The sequence below is a fragment of the Oncorhynchus kisutch genome, linkage group LG26 (genome assembly GCF_002021735.2).
Source record: "Oncorhynchus kisutch isolate 150728-3 linkage group LG26, Okis_V2, whole genome shotgun sequence".
NCBI lineage: Eukaryota > Metazoa > Chordata > Actinopteri > Salmoniformes > Salmonidae > Oncorhynchus > Oncorhynchus kisutch.
This window is the reverse complement of record NC_034199.2, coordinates 24,016,307-24,034,586: the sequence shown is the minus strand read 5'-3', so window position 1 is coordinate 24,034,586 and position 18,280 is coordinate 24,016,307. Positions and strand designations below refer to the sequence as shown.

The 18,280-nt window shown below is 43.6% G+C and overlaps 1 protein-coding gene across 2 annotated transcripts in view; it reads left to right on the top strand.

Annotated features, from left to right (window-relative positions):
• myo16 (myosin XVI) overlaps nt 1-18,280 on the top strand; it is a 180,704-nt gene that overhangs the window by 61,946 nt on the left and 100,478 nt on the right. For both annotated transcript variants that reach the window (XM_031805846.1, XM_031805847.1), the window contains exons 6-12: nt 2,802-2,926; nt 3,408-3,533; nt 10,317-10,392; nt 13,778-13,928; nt 14,075-14,222; nt 14,397-14,507; nt 17,128-17,193. In XM_031805846.1, coding sequence (XP_031661706.1) covers nt 2,802-2,926; nt 3,408-3,533; nt 10,317-10,392; nt 13,778-13,928; nt 14,075-14,222; nt 14,397-14,507; nt 17,128-17,193 — 803 coding nt within the window. The remainder of the gene's footprint in view (nt 1-2,801; nt 2,927-3,407; nt 3,534-10,316; nt 10,393-13,777; nt 13,929-14,074; nt 14,223-14,396; nt 14,508-17,127; nt 17,194-18,280) is intronic.

Below are 18,280 nucleotides of genomic sequence, written 5' to 3'. Positions count from 1 at the left end.
AAACACACACACACACACACACACACACATGTATGTGTTTATGTGTGGGTGTGTGTTTGCACATGCATGTGGGTGTGTAAAGGTGAGTTGCCCCCTCCACTGACTGATAGTGGAGAACCTCACTCCAGCAGGGAATGGATAAGGTCAACAGAGATGGGGAGAGAAAACAAGAGATGAGACAAAATAATGTCAGAGAGGAAAAAAAGACGGTACAGACTTAAATACAGAAAATGAGGAGGGAGCGAGAGCGTGAGAGTGACAGAGAATGATAAGGAATGCCAGAAATATCCCCCTAGCCAATCCATCTTTACGTGCAGGAGATCACATGATGGATGGGACCTCAGAAGTCCAAACAGATATTACTCTACACCTCACCATAAACACACACACGAACAGACACACACACACACTCACACACCTCAGCCCCAACTGTCTGTGACCGGTGTTGGGAGCAGACATGGGTTCAAATACTATTTCAGATATTTCAATTACTTTTCAATACCTTTTTAAAAAGTTTTCAGATAACTTTTTTTTCTTCAAATAAAGGTTGAAGAATATTGGAAATGTAGTTGGAAATATTCAAATACACTCCCATGCACCCAGATATTTGAAAATAGCATTTGAAATAAGTATTTGAAAATAATTTAAAATACAATTTGGTCAATTATATATATATATATATATATATATATATATATATATATATATATATATATATATATATATATATATAACCCACTTGTGTGGGTTGTAGACTCCGTCTCATGCTACCACTAGAGTGAAAGCACCGCCAGCATTCAAAAGTGACCAAAACATCAGCCAGGAAGCATAGGAACTGAGAAGTGGTCTGTTGTCCCCACCTGCAGAACCACTCCTGTATTGGGGGTGTCTTGCTAATTGCCTATAATTTCCACCTGTTGTCTATTCCATTTGCACAACAGCATGTGAAATTTATTGTCAATCAGTGTTGCTTCCTAAGTGGACAGTTTGATTTATATATATACACACTGCTCAAAAAAATAAAGGGAACACTTAAACAACACAATGTAACTCCAAGTCAATCACACTTCTGTGAAATCAAACTGTCCACTTAGGAAGCAACACTGATTGACAATAAATTTCACATGCTGTTGTGCAAATGGAATAGACAACAGGTGGAAATTATAGGCAATTAGCAAGACACCCCCAATACAGGAGTGGTTCTGCAGGTGGGGACAACAGACCACTTCTCAGTTCCTATGCTTCCTGGCTGATGTTTTGGTCACTTTTGAATGCTGGCGGTGCTTTCACTCTAGTGGTAGCATGAGACGGAGTCTACAACCCACACAAGTGGCTCAGGTAGTGCAGCTCATCCAGGATGGCACATCAATGCGAGCTGTGGCAAGAAGGTTTGCTGTGTCTGTCAGCGTAGTGTCCAGAGCATGGAGGCACTACCAAGAGACAGAGGTACCGAAATGAGATCCTCAGACCCCTTGCGAGACCATATGCTGGTGCGGTTGGCCCTGGGTTCCTCCTAATGCAAGACAATGCTAGACCTCATGTGGCTGGAGTGTGTCAGCAGTTCCTGCAAGAGGAAGGCATTGATGCTATGGACCGCCCGTTCCCCAGACCTGAATCCAATTGAGCACATCTGGGACATCATGTCTCGCTCCATCCACCAACAGACTGTCATGTTGCACCACAGACTGTCCAGGAATTGGTGGATGCTTTAGTCCAGGTCTGGGAGGAGATCCCTCAGGAGACTATCCGCCACCTCATCAGGAGCATGCCCAGGCGTTGTAGGGAGGTCATACAGGCACGTGGAGGCCACACACACTACTGAGCCTCATTTTGACTTGTTTAAAGGACATTACATCAAAGTTGGATCAGCCTGTAGTGTGGTTTTCCACTTTAATTTTGAGTGTGTCTCCAAATCCAGACCTCCATGGGTTGATAAATTTGATTTCCATTGATAATTTTTGTGTGATTTTGTTGTCAGCACATTCAACTATGTAAAGAAAAAAGTATTTAATAAGAATATTTCATTCATTCAGATCTAGGATGTGTTATTTTAGTGTGTCCTTTATTTTTTTGAGCAGTGTATATTTTTCTTACAAATAACCGTTCAAATACTCAAATACGCAGCATAGTCCCTTGCTCCCCCATGGCATCACAGTCCCTCCCCTCATCCCAAATCCCCTATAGGAGGTCTCTATCCCCTCATGCTCACATCCAGCCTCTCTCTCCTCTTCCTGCTGTGGCACACTCCCGTGTCACACTAGAAGTCTATGTTGCCTTAGTAACATGGCTATGTTACCCTCCTCAAGTCTCTCTTACAGTCTCTCGTACGGGGCACATACCCTATTGACTCTCCCTGTCCATTCCTATATGCACTCCACTAATTAGAATTGAGCATACTGTATAAGACTCAACTGCCTATAGTTATCAAAGCCCAAGGGACAAAAATATTCTATATTACAGTGATCGTTAGAGAGAAACACAGACGATCTATAATATATAGCTACTGTATCATTTCGGCAACCAAAACAATGGTCCCCTGTGAGTATTTGAGGGTGGAGGAGATCAGAGCAGACCATCGATCCCTTTTAGCCAGGGATAGACTGCACTGCTAGACCTTCGTCCTCTCTTAGACCTCTGTCTGTCTGTCAGTCTCCAAGACAGTCTGTTGACTTTGAAAAGGAGACTAAGGATTCTCAAGGAGACATTACACACAGAACCAACATGGCTCCCATGATAATTGTAATTGGTACAGACTACGGAGATATCATTAATGTTGTGTGTGTTTTGTTCTGTTGTTCCAGGTATAGATGTGTTGTCCATGCACACCATGCGTACCCAGAGGCCCAGCACCATGTTGTCTGATGTTCGACAGCTGGTCTCCAGCGGGGTCAGTCTCAACCAACGCAACAGCGACGGGGTTACTTTGGTGAGTACCTACCAGTGGAGGCTGCTGAGGGGAGGACGGCTCATAGTAATGGCTGGAACGGAGAAAATGGAATGTACAGTATTTGATTCCATTACACTTCTTCCGCTCCAGCAATTACCACAAGCCCGTCTTCCCCCATTAAGGTGCCTCCAACCTTCTGTGGTGCCTACCATTACTCCTCTATGATCTACCGCTCTCTCGCTCTATCTATCTATCTATCTATCTATCTATCTATCTATCTATCTATCTATCTATCTATCTATCTATCTCTCTATCTATCTCTCTCTCTTGCTCTCTCTCTTGCTCTCTCTCTATCTCTCTCTATCTATCTATCTATCTATCTCTCTTGCTCTCTCTATCTATCTCTCTCTCTCTCTTGCTCTCTCTCTCTCTCTCGCTCTCTCACTCTATGTCAATGGCTGTATACAGTAGATGTGTCTGTGTAATGTGTTTATTTAACCCTCTCTCCATCTCTCTCTAGCTCCACATAGCGTGTGCTAGTGGCTACAGGGATGTGGTGTCTGTGTTGCTGGAGCACGGGGCGGATCCTCAGCCCTCCGACAACGGCTATTGGACACCTCTCCACCTGGCTGCCAAATATGGACAGGTACTGTCATATGACTGTACATTCACATATCCAGTCGTGTCAGATCCACGGATGGAAAGTGAACAAAACTTTGTTTAGCGAAGGAACAACTTTCTAAAATGATATTCAACCATACAACTTACTGGAATGCATCAATAATGGCTAGTTTATAGACCAGTATTGGCTGGCTAGTTTATAGACCAGTATTGTCTGGCTAGTTTATAGACCAGTATTGGCTAGCTAGTTTATAGACCAGTATTGGCTAGCTAGTTGATAGACCAGTATTGGCTGGCTAGTTTATAGACCAGTATTGGCTGGCTAGTTTATAGACCAGTATTGGCTGGCTAGTTTATAGACCAGTATTGGCTGGCTAGTTTATAGACCAGTATTGGCTGGCTAGTTTATAGACCAGTATTGGCTGGCTAGTTCACAGACCGGTTTTGGCTGGCTAGTTTATAGACCAGTATTGGCTGGCTAGTTTATAGACCAGTATTGGCTGGCTAGTTCACAGACCAGTATTGGCTGGCTAGTTCATAGACCGGTTTTGGCTGGCTAGTTTATAGACCAGTATTGGCTGGCTAGTTCACAGACCAGTATTGGCTGGCTAGTTTATAGACCACTATTGGCTGGCTAGTTCACAGACCAGTATTGGCTGGCTAGTTCACAGACCAGTATTGGCTGGCTAGTTTATAGACCAGTATTGGCTAGCTAGTTTATAGACCAGTATTGGCTGGCTAGTTTATAGACCAGTATTGGATGGCTAGTTTATAGACCACTATTGGCTGGCTAGTTCATAGACCGGTTTTGGCTGGCTAGTTTATAGACCAGTATTGGCTGGCTAGTTTATAGACCACTATTGGCTGGCTAGTTCAGAGACCAGTATTGGCTGGCTAGTTCACAGACCAGTATTGGCTGGCTAGTTTATAGACCAGTATTGGCTAGCTAGTTTATAGACCAGTATTGGCTGGCTAGTTTATAGACCAGTATTGGATGGCTAGTTTATAGACCACTATTGGCTGGCTAGTTCATAGACCGGTTTTGGCTGGCTAGTTTTTAGACCAGTTTTGGCTGGCTAGTTTATAGACCAGTATTGGCTGGCTAGTTCATAGACCGGTTTTGGCTGGCTAGTTTTTAGACCAGTTTTGACTGGCTTTTTTATTTGTTTACCTTGTCTAGTCACATTCTGAGACCTATGGAAGATAACTTGTATAACAGAAATCTCCTCTGTCTGTCTCTCTGCAGATAAACAGGTATTTTGGGAGCTATCAAACACACTAGCTCAAAGTGCTGGCACGGCACTGCATGTATTCATTAATGCCTTTTAGTTTAGCGATTTCATGGTGTTTCTCACAGGGAAGGAGATTGATTTCAGGATATGGATGGAGGACGGGTGGGTGGGGAAGAGGGAGATTTGGGTAGAGGGATAGGGGGCTTTGAGGGAAAGGGAAGCGTTCGTGTTAAAATCTTGCTGACACGGTCCAATATGTAATTACATTTCTGGGGCTGCATGGTTGGGGTGCTGACAAAGAGAATGTATTCATATTAAGAACAGTTATTTTCCTTCTTTGTTCCTCTACTACCCCCAGGCCAGGTTTCTTCTCTGAAGTGTGTTTTACAGTAAAGTCTTCCTTTCTGTTACCTCTCAACTGTCACTATCTCAAATGAAATTGTATTCGTCGCATGCTTCGTAAACAACAGGTTCAGACTAACAGTGAAATGCAGAGACAAAAGACAGTATTGAAAAATAATAACACGTGGAATAAGTTGAAAAATAATAGCACGTGGAATAAGTTGAAAAATAATAACACGAGGAATAAGTTGAAAAATAATAGCACGCGGAATAAGTTGAAAAATAATAACACGAGGAATAAGTTGAAAAATAATAGCATGTGGAATAAGTTGAAAAATAATAGCATGTGGAATAAGTTGAAAAATAATAGCATGTGGAATAAGTTGAAAAATAATAACACAAGGAATAAGTTGAAAAATAATAGCACGTGGAATAAGTTGAAAAATAATAACACGAGGAATAAGTTGAAAAATAATAACACGAGGAATAAGTTGAAAAATAATAACACAAGGTATAAAAACACAATGAGTAATGATAACTTGGCTATATACACGGGGTACCAGTACCTAGTCGATATGCAGAGGTACAAGGTAATTGAGGTAGATATGTACATATAGGTAGGGATAAAGTGAATAGGCAACGGGATAGATTATAAACAGTAACAGCAGCGTTTGTGATGAGTCGAAAGAGATTAGTGCAAAATGGTCAATGCCGATATTCCGGGTAGCTATTGGTTAGCTATTTAACTAACTATTTAGCAGTCGTATGACTTGGGGGTAGTAGCTGTTCCAGACTTGGTACATCGGTACCACTTGCCATGCGATACCTCATCCCTCTCTTTCTCAAACTCCACAGTTTATCTGAGTGCATACATAAGTGAATTTGAGTGCAGAGTGACAGGGGAGGGGAGTAGTAGAGAATCGTTTGGAGCCCTATCCGCTGGAGCCCTTCCGGCTGGAGCCCTACCTGCTGGAGCCCTACCTGCTGGAGCCCTTCCTGCTGGAGCCCTTCCTGCTGGAGCCCTACCTGCTGGAACCCTACCTGTTGGAGCCCTACCTGCTGGAGCCCTTCCTGCTGGAACCCTACTTGCTGGAGCCCTTCCTGCTAGAGCCCTACCTGCTGGAGCCCTACCTGCTGGAGCCCTACCTGCTGGAGCCCTTCCTGCTGGAGCCCTACCTGCTGGAGCCCTTCCTGCTGGAGCCCTACCTGCTGGAGCCCTACCTGCTGGAGCCCTTCCTGCTGGAGCCCTTCCTGCTGGAGCCCTACCTGCTGGAGCCCTACCTGCTGGAGCCCTACCTGCTGAAGCCCTTCCTGCTGGAGCCCTTCCTGCTGGAGCCCTACCTGCTGGAGCCCTTCCTGCTGGAGCCCTACCTGCTGGAACCCTTCCCGCTGGAGCCCTACCTGCTGGAGCCCTTCCTGCTGGAGCCCTACCTGCTGGAGCCCTTCCTGCTGGAGCCCTTCCTGCTGGAGCCCTACCTGCTGGAGCCCTACCCGCTGGAGCCCTACCTGCTGGAGCCCTTCCTGCTGGAGCCCTACCTGCTGGAGCCCTACCTGCTGGAGCCCTACCTGCTGGATCCCTTCCTGCTGGAGCCTGGCGCTGGCACTCTGCATACCAACTACACACTGACACATACTGTATACCTGCATCATTGTCACTCTAGCATCAGCAGGCACATTCAGAGAGAAGGGAACAGCCTCATCTCTGCAACACTTTATATTACAAGTATGTTTTATAGGTTAAGTAAAGTAACAGGGTTATGTAATTAGACTAGGTAATCTAATTAAAAACTCAAAAGGATGTAAAACTGTACCCTATAAGTACAGTTGTGTTTCATGCGTCTCTTAATTCCACCTCTACTCCCCATTAGTACTGAACGGAGGTCAGTAGTATTCTGTTGTTTACGGGTCATACTGTTGCTAGGTGCTGTTTGCTTTAGTCACAGTAACATTAGCTCATACTGTCATACAGTAAACTCAGCGAACCCTATGTAATCATAGCCTGTATTTCACTGGCACACGTAATAGGCTAATATTTCACTATCCTGGGTAAATGACTCCCATGGACTGTAGCCTATTACTGTTGCTTATTAGGCTTCTGTTTCTCCTTCACTCACTTTCACGTCTCCCTGACATTTTCCTGGTTCCGTGACGATAGTGACGTGATGGGGGTGCATTTATAAAGTGTTGTTCCCAATGTGAATCCAGGTTCATAGGTTACACTGTGGTAGAATATGCTGAGTCACTCTTTATACTGTACTCCAAAATTGATTTTATATATATATATATATATATATATATAGAGAGAGAGAGAGAGAGAGAGAGAGAGAGAGAGAGAGAGAGAGAGAGAGAGAGAGAGAGAGAGAGAGAGAGAGAGAGAGAGAGAGAGAGAGAGAGAGAGAGAGAGAGAGAGAGAGAGAGAGAGAGAGAGAGAGAGAGAATAAGTAATGTGTTTAATAAAAGACACACTCTCATGTACCTCTGACCTCTAGTAGTGCAGAGCGGGAGTAGAGGAGGATGTACTGCAGCATGTCAATATAGTACAGAGCTATGATGCATACTCTAATACAGGAGTTCGCTAACTTCTTCACCTGACCCTCACAACAGTAACAACAAAAAAATGAAATAAAAAAAATGTTAGCATGATGAGGAACATGACAAAATGAACTGATGATGCACAACTTAATTTCTAAATTGCACCTTGCATTATATTATCACAACTTTCAAGAGTAAGTTTGATACCGGACTGAGTTCCTAGGGGGCACACCCCACAGTTTGGGGACCCCTGCTCAAACAGACCAGTGTCATACTGATGCATGGCCATGTCTGTGATCTTAGTCATTTACATCTCATTGTGATTTGCTTGTGTATGCGTGTGTGTGTGGATCAGGCATTGACAGACAATCTCTAACATGCTGCCTCGGGCATGCCATCCATTGGCATGTCTCACCATAAATCAACAATCACACACATTACCCACATTACATACATTACACACATCACACACGTTACCCACATTACATACATTACACACATCACACACATTACCCACATTACAAACATTGCACGCATCACACACATTACCCACATTACATACATTACACGCATCACACACATTACACACATTACACCTACTTCAAATAACACACACATACTCAAATCACAGATCACACATCTCTAACCTCACATATCACACAGGTGTTGCTTGTCGCAACCCTGGGGGGGGGGGGGGGGGGGATTAATAGGCTTTGTGAGAGACAGAGAGAGAGACAGATCAACTCCAATATCTATTGGGTGAAATGCCACAGTGTTCCAACACAGTAGCAAGATGTGTTACCTGTTGCCACAATAAAAAGGGCAACAAATGAAGAACAAGCACCATTATAAATACAACCCATATTTATGTTTATTTATTTTCCCTTTTGTACTTTAACTATTTGCACATCGTTACAACACTGTGTACAGTGTGTACAGTATAGCCATTTGAAATGTTTCTATTCCTTTGGAACATTTGTGAGTGTAATGTTCACTGTTCATTTTTTATTTTGTTTATTATCTATTTCACTTGCTTTGGCATGTAAACATCTCTTTCCCATGCCAATAAAGCTCTTCGAATTGAATATAATTTAAATTGACAGAGAGCGAGACAGACAGAGAGAGAGAGAAAGAGAGAGAGAGGGAGACAGAGAGAGGGAGACAGAGAGAGAGAGAGAGAGAGGATACCAATTAGGATCTGGCAAAAAATACTTGAATCAATCATAGAGCCCATTGCCTTTTATGGTTTTGAGGTCTGGGGTCCGCTCACCAACCAAGACTTCACAAAATGGGACAAACACCAAATTGTGCATGCAGAACTCTGCAAAAACATCCTCCGTGTACAACGTAGAACACCAAATAATGCATGCAGAGCAGAATTAGGCCGAAACCTACTAATTATCAAAATCCAGAAAAGAGCCGTTAAATTCTACAACCACCTAAAAGGAAGCGATTCCCAAACCTTCCATAACAAAGCCATCACTTACAGAGAGATGAACCTGGAGAAGAGTCCCCTAAGCAAGTTGGTCCTGGGGCTCTGTTCACAAACACACCCCACAGAGCCCCAGGACAGCAGCACAATTAGACCCAACCAAATCATGAGAAAACAAAAAGATAATTACTTGACACATTGGAAATGCTATTTGGCCCCAAACAGAGAGTACACAGTGGCATAATACCTGACCACTGTGACTGACACAAACTTAAGGAAAGCTTTGACTGTGTACAGACTTAGTGAGCATAGCCTTGCTATTGAGAAAGGCCGCCGTAGACAGACCTGGCTCTCAAGAGAAGACAGGCTATGTGCTCACTGCCCACAAAATGAGGTGGAAACTGAGCTGCACTTCCTAACCTCCTGCCCAATGTATGACCATATTAGAGAGACATATTTCCCTCAGATTACACAGATCCACAAAGAATTTGAAAACAAATCCAATTTTGATAAACTCCCATATCTACTGGGTGAAATTTCACAGTGTGCCATCACAGCAGCAAGATTTGTGACCTGTTGCCACAAGAAAAGGGCAACCAGTGAAGAACAAACACCATTGTAAATACAACCCATAGTTATGCTTATTTATTTTCCCTTGTGTACTTTAACCATGTGTTACAACACTATATATAAACAGTATATATATATATATATATATATATATATATATATATAATATGACATTTGTAATGTCTTTATTGTTTTGAAACTTCTGTATGTGTAATGTTTACAATGTTAACACATGTTTCCCATGCCAATAAAGCCCCTTGAATTGAATTGCGAGAGCGAGACAGAGAGAGAGGGAGAGGGAGAGGGAGAGAGGGAGAGAGGGAGAGAGAGAGAGAGAGAGAGAGAGAGATAGATAGAGAGAGAGAGAGAGAGAGAGAGAGAGAGAGAGAGAGAGAGAGAGAGAGACATAGAGACATAGAAATGTGTGGAAAGAGTAATAGGCTTGTAGTGAAATAAGTATCTATATAAGGCAACAGAGGAAAATAAAGAGATCTGAGGCAGAAAGACGGAAGGGTGAGACTAGGGGCGAGAGGAGATGATGACAGCTACATATCAGACAACTGTTTTTGTAGATATGGAACACAGCAAGGACATTTGGGGAGGAAGGCATGCAAGATGTGATCTAATGCAGTTCCATGTCTATTTTTATTTTCTCTGAAATAATGAAGGTGTGTGTCTGTTGATCCATCTCTCCCTGCAGACAAGCATCGTTAGCCAGCTGCTGAAGCACAGAGCAGACCCAACTCTCCTGAACTGCAACCAAGACAAGCCCTCAGGTATAACACACTGACATACATACTCAATTTAAGCATGTGGTATTGAAACAAATACATGTATTTTGATTGGTCCAGTTGAGCTGTGTCTGCCTAGCCTACTGTTCTAGTGATCTGATAAAACGGAACCAACACACACAATCTAACCAATTCATTTCCACGTGTGTGTGTGTGTGTGTGTGTGTATGTGTATGTATATGTGTGTGTGTGTGTGTGTGTGTGTGTGTGTGGGGGGGGGGGGGGGGTGGAGGTGGAGGTTATACAGTGCATTTGGATTCAGACCCCTTGACCTTTTCCACGTTTTGTTATGTTAAGGCCTTACTCTAAAATGGATTAGATTGTTTTTGTTCCTCATCAATCTACACAAAATATCCCAAAATGACAAAGCAAAAGCAGGTTTAGACATGTTTGATAATTTCTTAAAAACCATTTCAACAAGTATTCAGACCCTTAACTCAGTACTTTGTTGAAGCACCTTTGGCATTGATTACAGCCTCGATTCTTCTTGGGTATGACGCTACAAGCTTGGCACACATGTATTTGGGGAGTTTCTCCCATTCTTCTCTGCAGATCCTCTCAAGCTCTGTCAGGTTGGATGGGGACCGTCACTGCACAGCAATTGTTTAGGTCTCTCCAGGGATGTTTGAGCTCAAGCTCAAGTCTGGGCTCTGGCTGGGCCACTCAATGACATTTACGGACTTGTCCCGAAGCCACTTCTGCGTTGTCTTGGCTGAGTGCTTAGGGTAGTTGTCCTGTTGGAGGGTGAGTCTTCGCCCCAGTCTGAGGTCCTGAGTGCTCTGGGGCAGGTTTTCATCAAAGATATCTCTGTACTTTGCTCCATTCGTCTTTGCCTCGATCTTGACTAGTCTCCCAGTCCCTGCCGCTGAAAAACCACATCATGATGCTGCTGGTGGGATGCTGCAGAGATGGTTGTCCTTCTGGAAGGTTCTCCCATCTCCACAGAGGAACTCTGGAGCTCTGTCAGAGTGGCCATCGGGTTCTTGGTTCCCTTCTCCCTGATTGCTCAGTTTGGCTGGGCAATTAGCTCTAGGAAATGTCTTGGTGGTTCCAAACTTCTTCCATTTAAGAATGATGGAGGTCACTGTGGTCTTTGGGACCTTTAATTAAACATCTCAAGGATGGTCAATGGAAACAGGATGCACCTGAGTTTAATTTCGAGTCTCATAGCAAAGTGTCTCAATACTTATGTAAATAAGGTATTTATGTTTTTGATTTTTAATAAATGTGCAAACATTTCTAAAAAACTGTTTTCGCTTTGTCATTATGGGGTATTGTGATGTCATTATGGGGTATTGTGATGTCATTATGGGGTATTGTGTATAGATTGCTGAGAAAAAAAACATATTTTTATAAATTTTAGAATAAGACTGTAACGTGTGTGTGTGTGTGTGTGAGGAGTTGAGAGACTTTTGCTCCTAGTCGCTGTTTGCTATAACACATAGACAGTAGAGCTCATGTAGGTTCTATTTTCTCTGTCTACAGAGACGTATCTATTAACAGACACTCTCCTGCTGATACTGATGTTATGTCTTACCTGTCTATAGCCCTGGGCTCCCTAGCTGAACAACACATATAAGACTCCTCAGGGAAAGTAGACTTTGTTCTTTGAGCAGCTATGGACTAGGTCTGTGACGATACCATTATCGCAATCATTTTTATTTGGCAAAAAAAAAAACACGAAGCAGGCCAAACTCAAAAACCTGCTGTACATAAAATATTGTGTGCTTGGTATATAAATAAATGATGTTTGTTTCCAACATTAGGGCTATTTTCCTGAAGAAGTGAAATCCGCTTGATGTTCTGTTTCCTTGCCACCACGATACTAACGTGCATCGCAATACTGGTATCATTCCAGTCCTACTATGGACAACATTCTACAAGAGCTGCTTCTTAGCAACCAAATGTGTTAGCAGAAGTGCAACAGCAATGTTGAAATGCAATGTCTTTGAAACCCCCAGAGAATGGCTAATGAAACTTTGCAATTGTAGTGTGTAATGTAAAGACTGTCTCAAGCATTGAACATCAGTTGACCTCAATTATGGAAGCAGAGGAGAGAGACTCATGTTCTCCATACCAACCTCCCCATCATAGTGTGAGATACTTTAGGCCTATTGCGGCCCCCTCCTTTCTCCATCCCATCCCCTGGTGTAATCACAACACAGACTCTCTAGCAGTAATCTATAGTCCATTCTAACATGTAGGCTTAACTCAGGGATAGATTTGACAACACAGGGAGACAGAGAGAATCACATATTTCTCACTTAAAGCCCCCCCCCCCCCCCCCCCCCGCAACGTGTGTGTGTGTGTGTGTGTGTGTGTGTGTGTGTGTGTGTGTGTGTGTGTGTGTGTGTGTGTGTGTGTGTGAGCGAGGGGGGCGAGAGCGAGAGCGAGAGGGGGGAGATATGGGTGTCTAGGGGGTTGTCACTCTCTATGAAATAAAAGAGGAGATATACAGTAGCCGTACTCCTCCCCTGTGCCCTTTTAGACCTCATTAAAGACTGAGGGTATCTTAACTCCCCCTGTCTCTGAAGCTCAGATGGATAGGTCCTCCAAGGGCTTTGCACTCTGCACAGGCACATCCATATGGATGTGGGGTGGGGTCAGTGGGTTAGGACAAGGCCCTTAGTGAATTAGCCTAGAATGATTCAGAACTTTGGATGATACGTCTATATTACTTGTCGTTAATGTTAAGCTTATTGATCTTGGAGGACATTTTATGTGTCTCGTTGACTGGCTGGTGTTCAAAGTCAATGTCTACGCAACATTCCACATGTTTGCAAGCTAGATATGATTGAAAGTACTGAAAGTAACCATCAGTGACTTAAATGTCTTTTGACCACTATAATTAAAGTGATGCTCCAGAGGTCATGTATCATTTCAACCGGCCATTTTGAAAGCAGTGTTCACCAGCCAAAACGAGTCTCTGGTAATTCTGTACTACGTCATCCATTGCTTACGATATGTTATCTTTTTTTGGTGCAATTTGTATGAAATGTTACAAATTCAAATTTGTACAATATGTTATGAATTTGGAAGTTCTTATTTTAAGATCCCCGACTGCTTCTTTAAGCAAGTTTAAATACCACAAACCTCTGATGTGTCTTATTGCTATTATAAACTGATTACCAACATTAATTGAGCAGTAAACAAGTATTTTTGCGTCATACGTGTGGTATATTGTCTGATATACATGGCTACAATGTTTCAGCCAATTAGCATATAGGACCCAAACTACCCGGTTTATAAAGCTTACCAACTAATACATCTGTAACAGTCTGACAGAGAGGTGAAAACAGTCTTTCTCATTGTTAACTCTTAGTGGTTACTCTCTTAAATGAATCCCCTTTGCTCTCTGTCCTGGTTCCAGGCATAGCAGCATCGGACCACATCATGGCTATGCTGCTGAGAGCAGAGGAATGCTGGGTAGAGAGACTGAAGGACCCCTCTGTCCCCCCGCCACCTTCAGATGAGCGCTACGATGGAGGCGCACACGACCACACCATCCTCGTCAAGAACCTGTGAGTTTTTATCAACTCATCAAATGATCAAATGACCTCACTTATCTATATTATGCATTAATTATAGTTCAAGTGTGTTTCGATATCAGTATTCAAAAGCAAATGATACCCGTAGTAATCCTATTACCCCCACCCCTACCCTGTAGAACCCCCCTGTCCATGTCCCTCGCTAAGAGGGACAGTCTGTTGGAGAGGTGTGCCATGTTCAGTGAGGTGGGAGGGGGGCTGAGCCGACAACCCTCACTGGACAACGGTCTGGAGGGACCTACAGGACCCTACAGCAAACTAGAGCAGGCAAGTACAATCAATATCTGCACTACATCTAAGTGTACACTCAATATGTGCACTACTGCTATATACTTCACATCTCTACTACAGAAAAGTTTACATGTACAGTATGAAAAAGTGTGCACATGCACCAAATCCATGTGTGGTTGCTATGGTAACCTGTGCGGTGTTGTGTTGCAGGTGAAGCTGATGCCTCCAGCGCCTAATGATGACCTGGCGTCTCTCAGTGAACTCACAAACAGCAGCCTGCTCTACGAGATGCAGAAACGCTTTGGCAATGACCAGATTTATGTAGGTAGAACACACACACAAACATGCACACAAACATGCACACACACACACACACACACACACACACACACACACACACACACACACACACACACACACACACACACACTCATTCACACATGGACACCCTGACATACAATTGGAGTGATGTATGAGATGTCAGCTTGGACAATGGGCAGTCTTTCCCCTTGACTCTGCCCAGATTCAGAGCTGGGGAGGCGAACCAGCACCCTCCAGCCCAGCAGGCCAGTGACAGAGATGGGTGGTTTTGGCAATGGCTGGGACAGGGGAGGGAGTCCTGTTTTTGGTCTCTCTGTTGCCAGGCCAGGCAATGGTAACTGTGCTAGTGTGAGTTGTAGGGGTGGTACGTTCTTTGAGTCAGTCTTCCAACCCCCTCTCAGCTCTCTGTTCTGGGATAGTGGCTGTTGTGTGATGGATTTGTGTGAGCTCTGGCCAGGGCCTGGTGTCTGGAAGGTGGCCCAGGAGACTCACTGTCTGCTGCCCAGAGACTTTGAGTCATGGCTGGGGGGATGAATATACTGTAACTACTAGAGCCACATGGACATGCACGGATACACCGACACCCACATTATACATACACAAAATAGACATTTCCTATTTTGGAGAATCAATGCTGGTTTGGTTCGATGGAAGAAATCCATGACTGCATTTATAAGAAATACTGTACACCCCTTTTCCTTTCGGCTTCTGGTCATTCTAACCACCTTTCATTGTCCCAATCTCCCTGAGTCTATTGTCTGGTCTATAGCTCAGCATGAGAGACTGTGCTGTTTAAAGACAGGAGCCAGATCAATGTGGAACAGCCTGGTTATTCTCATCACTGTGTGTGAAGAGGCTTCAATAGCCTGTTGTTACTGAACTACAGATGGAGGAGAGACTGGCTGGTTAGATATGGAGGGGAGGTAAGAGAGGAGGAGGTAGATTGAGAGAGGATAGAGAAGAGGGGGATAGAATGAGATGAGGAGAAGGGAAAGAAAGAAAGAGATGATGGGAAAAGATAAGGATATTGGGCGAGGAGGAGGAGGAGGAAGAAGAGGAGGAAGAGAGCATGGAGAGAGGAGGCGGATGAGAGAGGAGCATGAGGTGGAGGAGGGAGAGAGAGAGGAAACCATGGAGAGAGGGAAGAGATGGAGGAGAGGGAGGACAAAGCCATTGTAATGTTCCATATGCTCCCCAGCAGGGTGGTCAGAGACTGGGACTTTGATGACTGGGCTCCAGCCTGCTGCTTTGTGCTGGGATGGAGGGATGGTACACAGCCAAGCCCAGGGACTGGAGAGGGTTGTGGGAGGGATGGATGACAGTTGGGAGGATTTGATGGTGGTTGTGAGGGAGTGGAATTTCAGTTTGTTCTTGATGCTACTATATGAGATTGAGAGCATGTGATTAAGTGTAAGGGTCACAGTTAACTTGCTTTGCATTAAAGTTACCCCCTGACACAGATCTAGAATAATCTAATCCTGCCATTAGAGGTTAAAATGCAAAACTGACCTTAGAACAGTGTGTGTGGGTAACTTTGAAACTCATTAACCTTCAGCCCAGGCCTGAGGATAGGCAAAGCAGCATGTTAGCGTTTTAGTGATAACACGTCCTATCCAACCCCAGCAGGGCACTCCTAGGGGACAGAAGGTTAGCGTTTAGCAATTAGCCAACCTCAGGGTATTTGTGTGGGAGGTAGGGCTAGCAGCTTGTAACTGTACAGTAGTAGCTGTAAGGGTGAGGGTTTACTGTATGTCTCAGTCAGAGGAAGGGATTTTGGCAGTTAGTAGCCTATCTAAACAGCCTCAGGGTCTGTGTGTTGGAAGAAGGAATAGCTATTGAAATAGAATAAGAATACCTCTCTATCTCCATGCAGTTTTTGCTATTTCTGTTTATTCAAAGGGGTTTTGGTGGTAATGTTTTTTAAGTGATTTGTAGCGTTAGTCGCCGTTAAATGTCAAGTTGATTACATGTTGCACCGATTTTTTTTCAAACGTTGACAGGGTCTCATGTCCGAGCAGACCGCTATTTGGCAACATATTCTATTCATATGTCTCAGCCATATCCCGTGAACCCCTGAAGCTCATCACAGTAATATTGTTGACTATGTTTTAGTAATTTTAGTTATCATTAGAAAAGCCTTTCTTACCTCTATCACACTTCCTTGTTCGCCAAAGAGTACACATGCCCCAGGAGCGTGTATTTGGGAATGAGCATATCCAACGCTGTGGCAGCGTGGGAGAATACTTTTGTGAAGAGTTTTGTTATCCTCATAATGGTGTTTGTTGTCATGTTTGCCATAGCATTAGTGCTGACACAGGCCTCTCCCATCCCTCGTTGTGTTTGGGGAAGGGATTTAGTTAGTGCTAAGTTGACCTTCAGGCTCCATGAAAGGGATGGGGCTTTGTGAACTTCTGTGTTTACCCCAGGAGTTTAGTGGCTGGTAGTTTGACCATGTTTCAGGTCAAGACAAGATGCCTCAACGCCAATAGATCAGGATGAGATGTATACCCCTGATATTACACTATTTCAACTGTAATAATCCATTATTTTATTAACGAGATGCATTTCACTCACTGTATGTCTCTTTGGTTAAAGAAGTAATGCAAGTGATTTTTTTCAGACCTACATCGGGCACATTCTCCTCCTGGTCAATCCTAACAAAGAGCTCCCCATTTACTCTTCACTGGTGAGTACACACTATACAGTAACCAACAAGATCTCATTGTGTCCCTTCAACATTTGACATACAGTGCCTTGCAAAAGTATTCATCCCCCTTGGCGTTTTTTCTATTTGGTTGCATTACAACCTTTAATTTAAATAGATTTTTATTTGGATTTCATGTAATGGACATACACAAAATAGTCCAAATTGGTGAAGTAAAATTACAAAAAATGTCAAACGGAAAGGTTTGTTCTTGCGTATGTATTCAACCTCATTGCTATGAATTCCCTAAATAAGATCTGCTGCAACCAATTATCTTCAGAAGTCACATAAGTAGTTAAATAAGTCTTCCTGTGGTCAATATAAGTGTCACATGATCTCAGTATATATACACCTGTTCCAGAGTCTGTAACAACAGTAAGCAAGGGGCACAACCAAGCAAGTGGCAACATGAAGACCAAGGAGATTTCCAAACAGGTCAGGGACAAAGTTCTGGAGAAGTACAGATCAGGGTTGGGTTGAATTTTTTTTTTTATCAGAAACTTTGAACATCCCACAGAGCACCATTAAATCCATTATTAAAAAATGGAAAGAATATGGCACCACAACAAACCTGCCAAGAGAGGGCCACCCACCAAAACTCATGAACCAGGCAAGGAGGGCATTAATCAGAGAGGCAACAAAGAGACTGTCCATAGGACCACTTTAAGGCGTACACTCCACAGAGCTGGGCTTTACGGAAGAGGGGCCAGAAAAAAAGCCATTGCTTAAAGAAAAAATAAGCAAACATGTTTGGTGTTTGCCAAAAGGCATGTGGGAGACTCCCCAAACAAATGGAAGAAGGTACTCTGGTTAGATGAGACTAAAATGTAGCTTTTTGGCCTTCAAGGAAAACGTTATGTCTGGCACAAACCCAACACTTCGCATCACCCCGAGAACACCATCCATGGGGGTGGCAGGATCATGCTGTGGGAATATCTTTCATCGGTAGGGACTGAGAAACTGGTCTGAATTGAAGGAATGATGGATGGCGCTAAATACAGGGACTTGAGGGAAAGCTGTTTCAGTCTTCCAGAGATTTGAGACTGTGACAGAAGTTCACCTTCCAGCA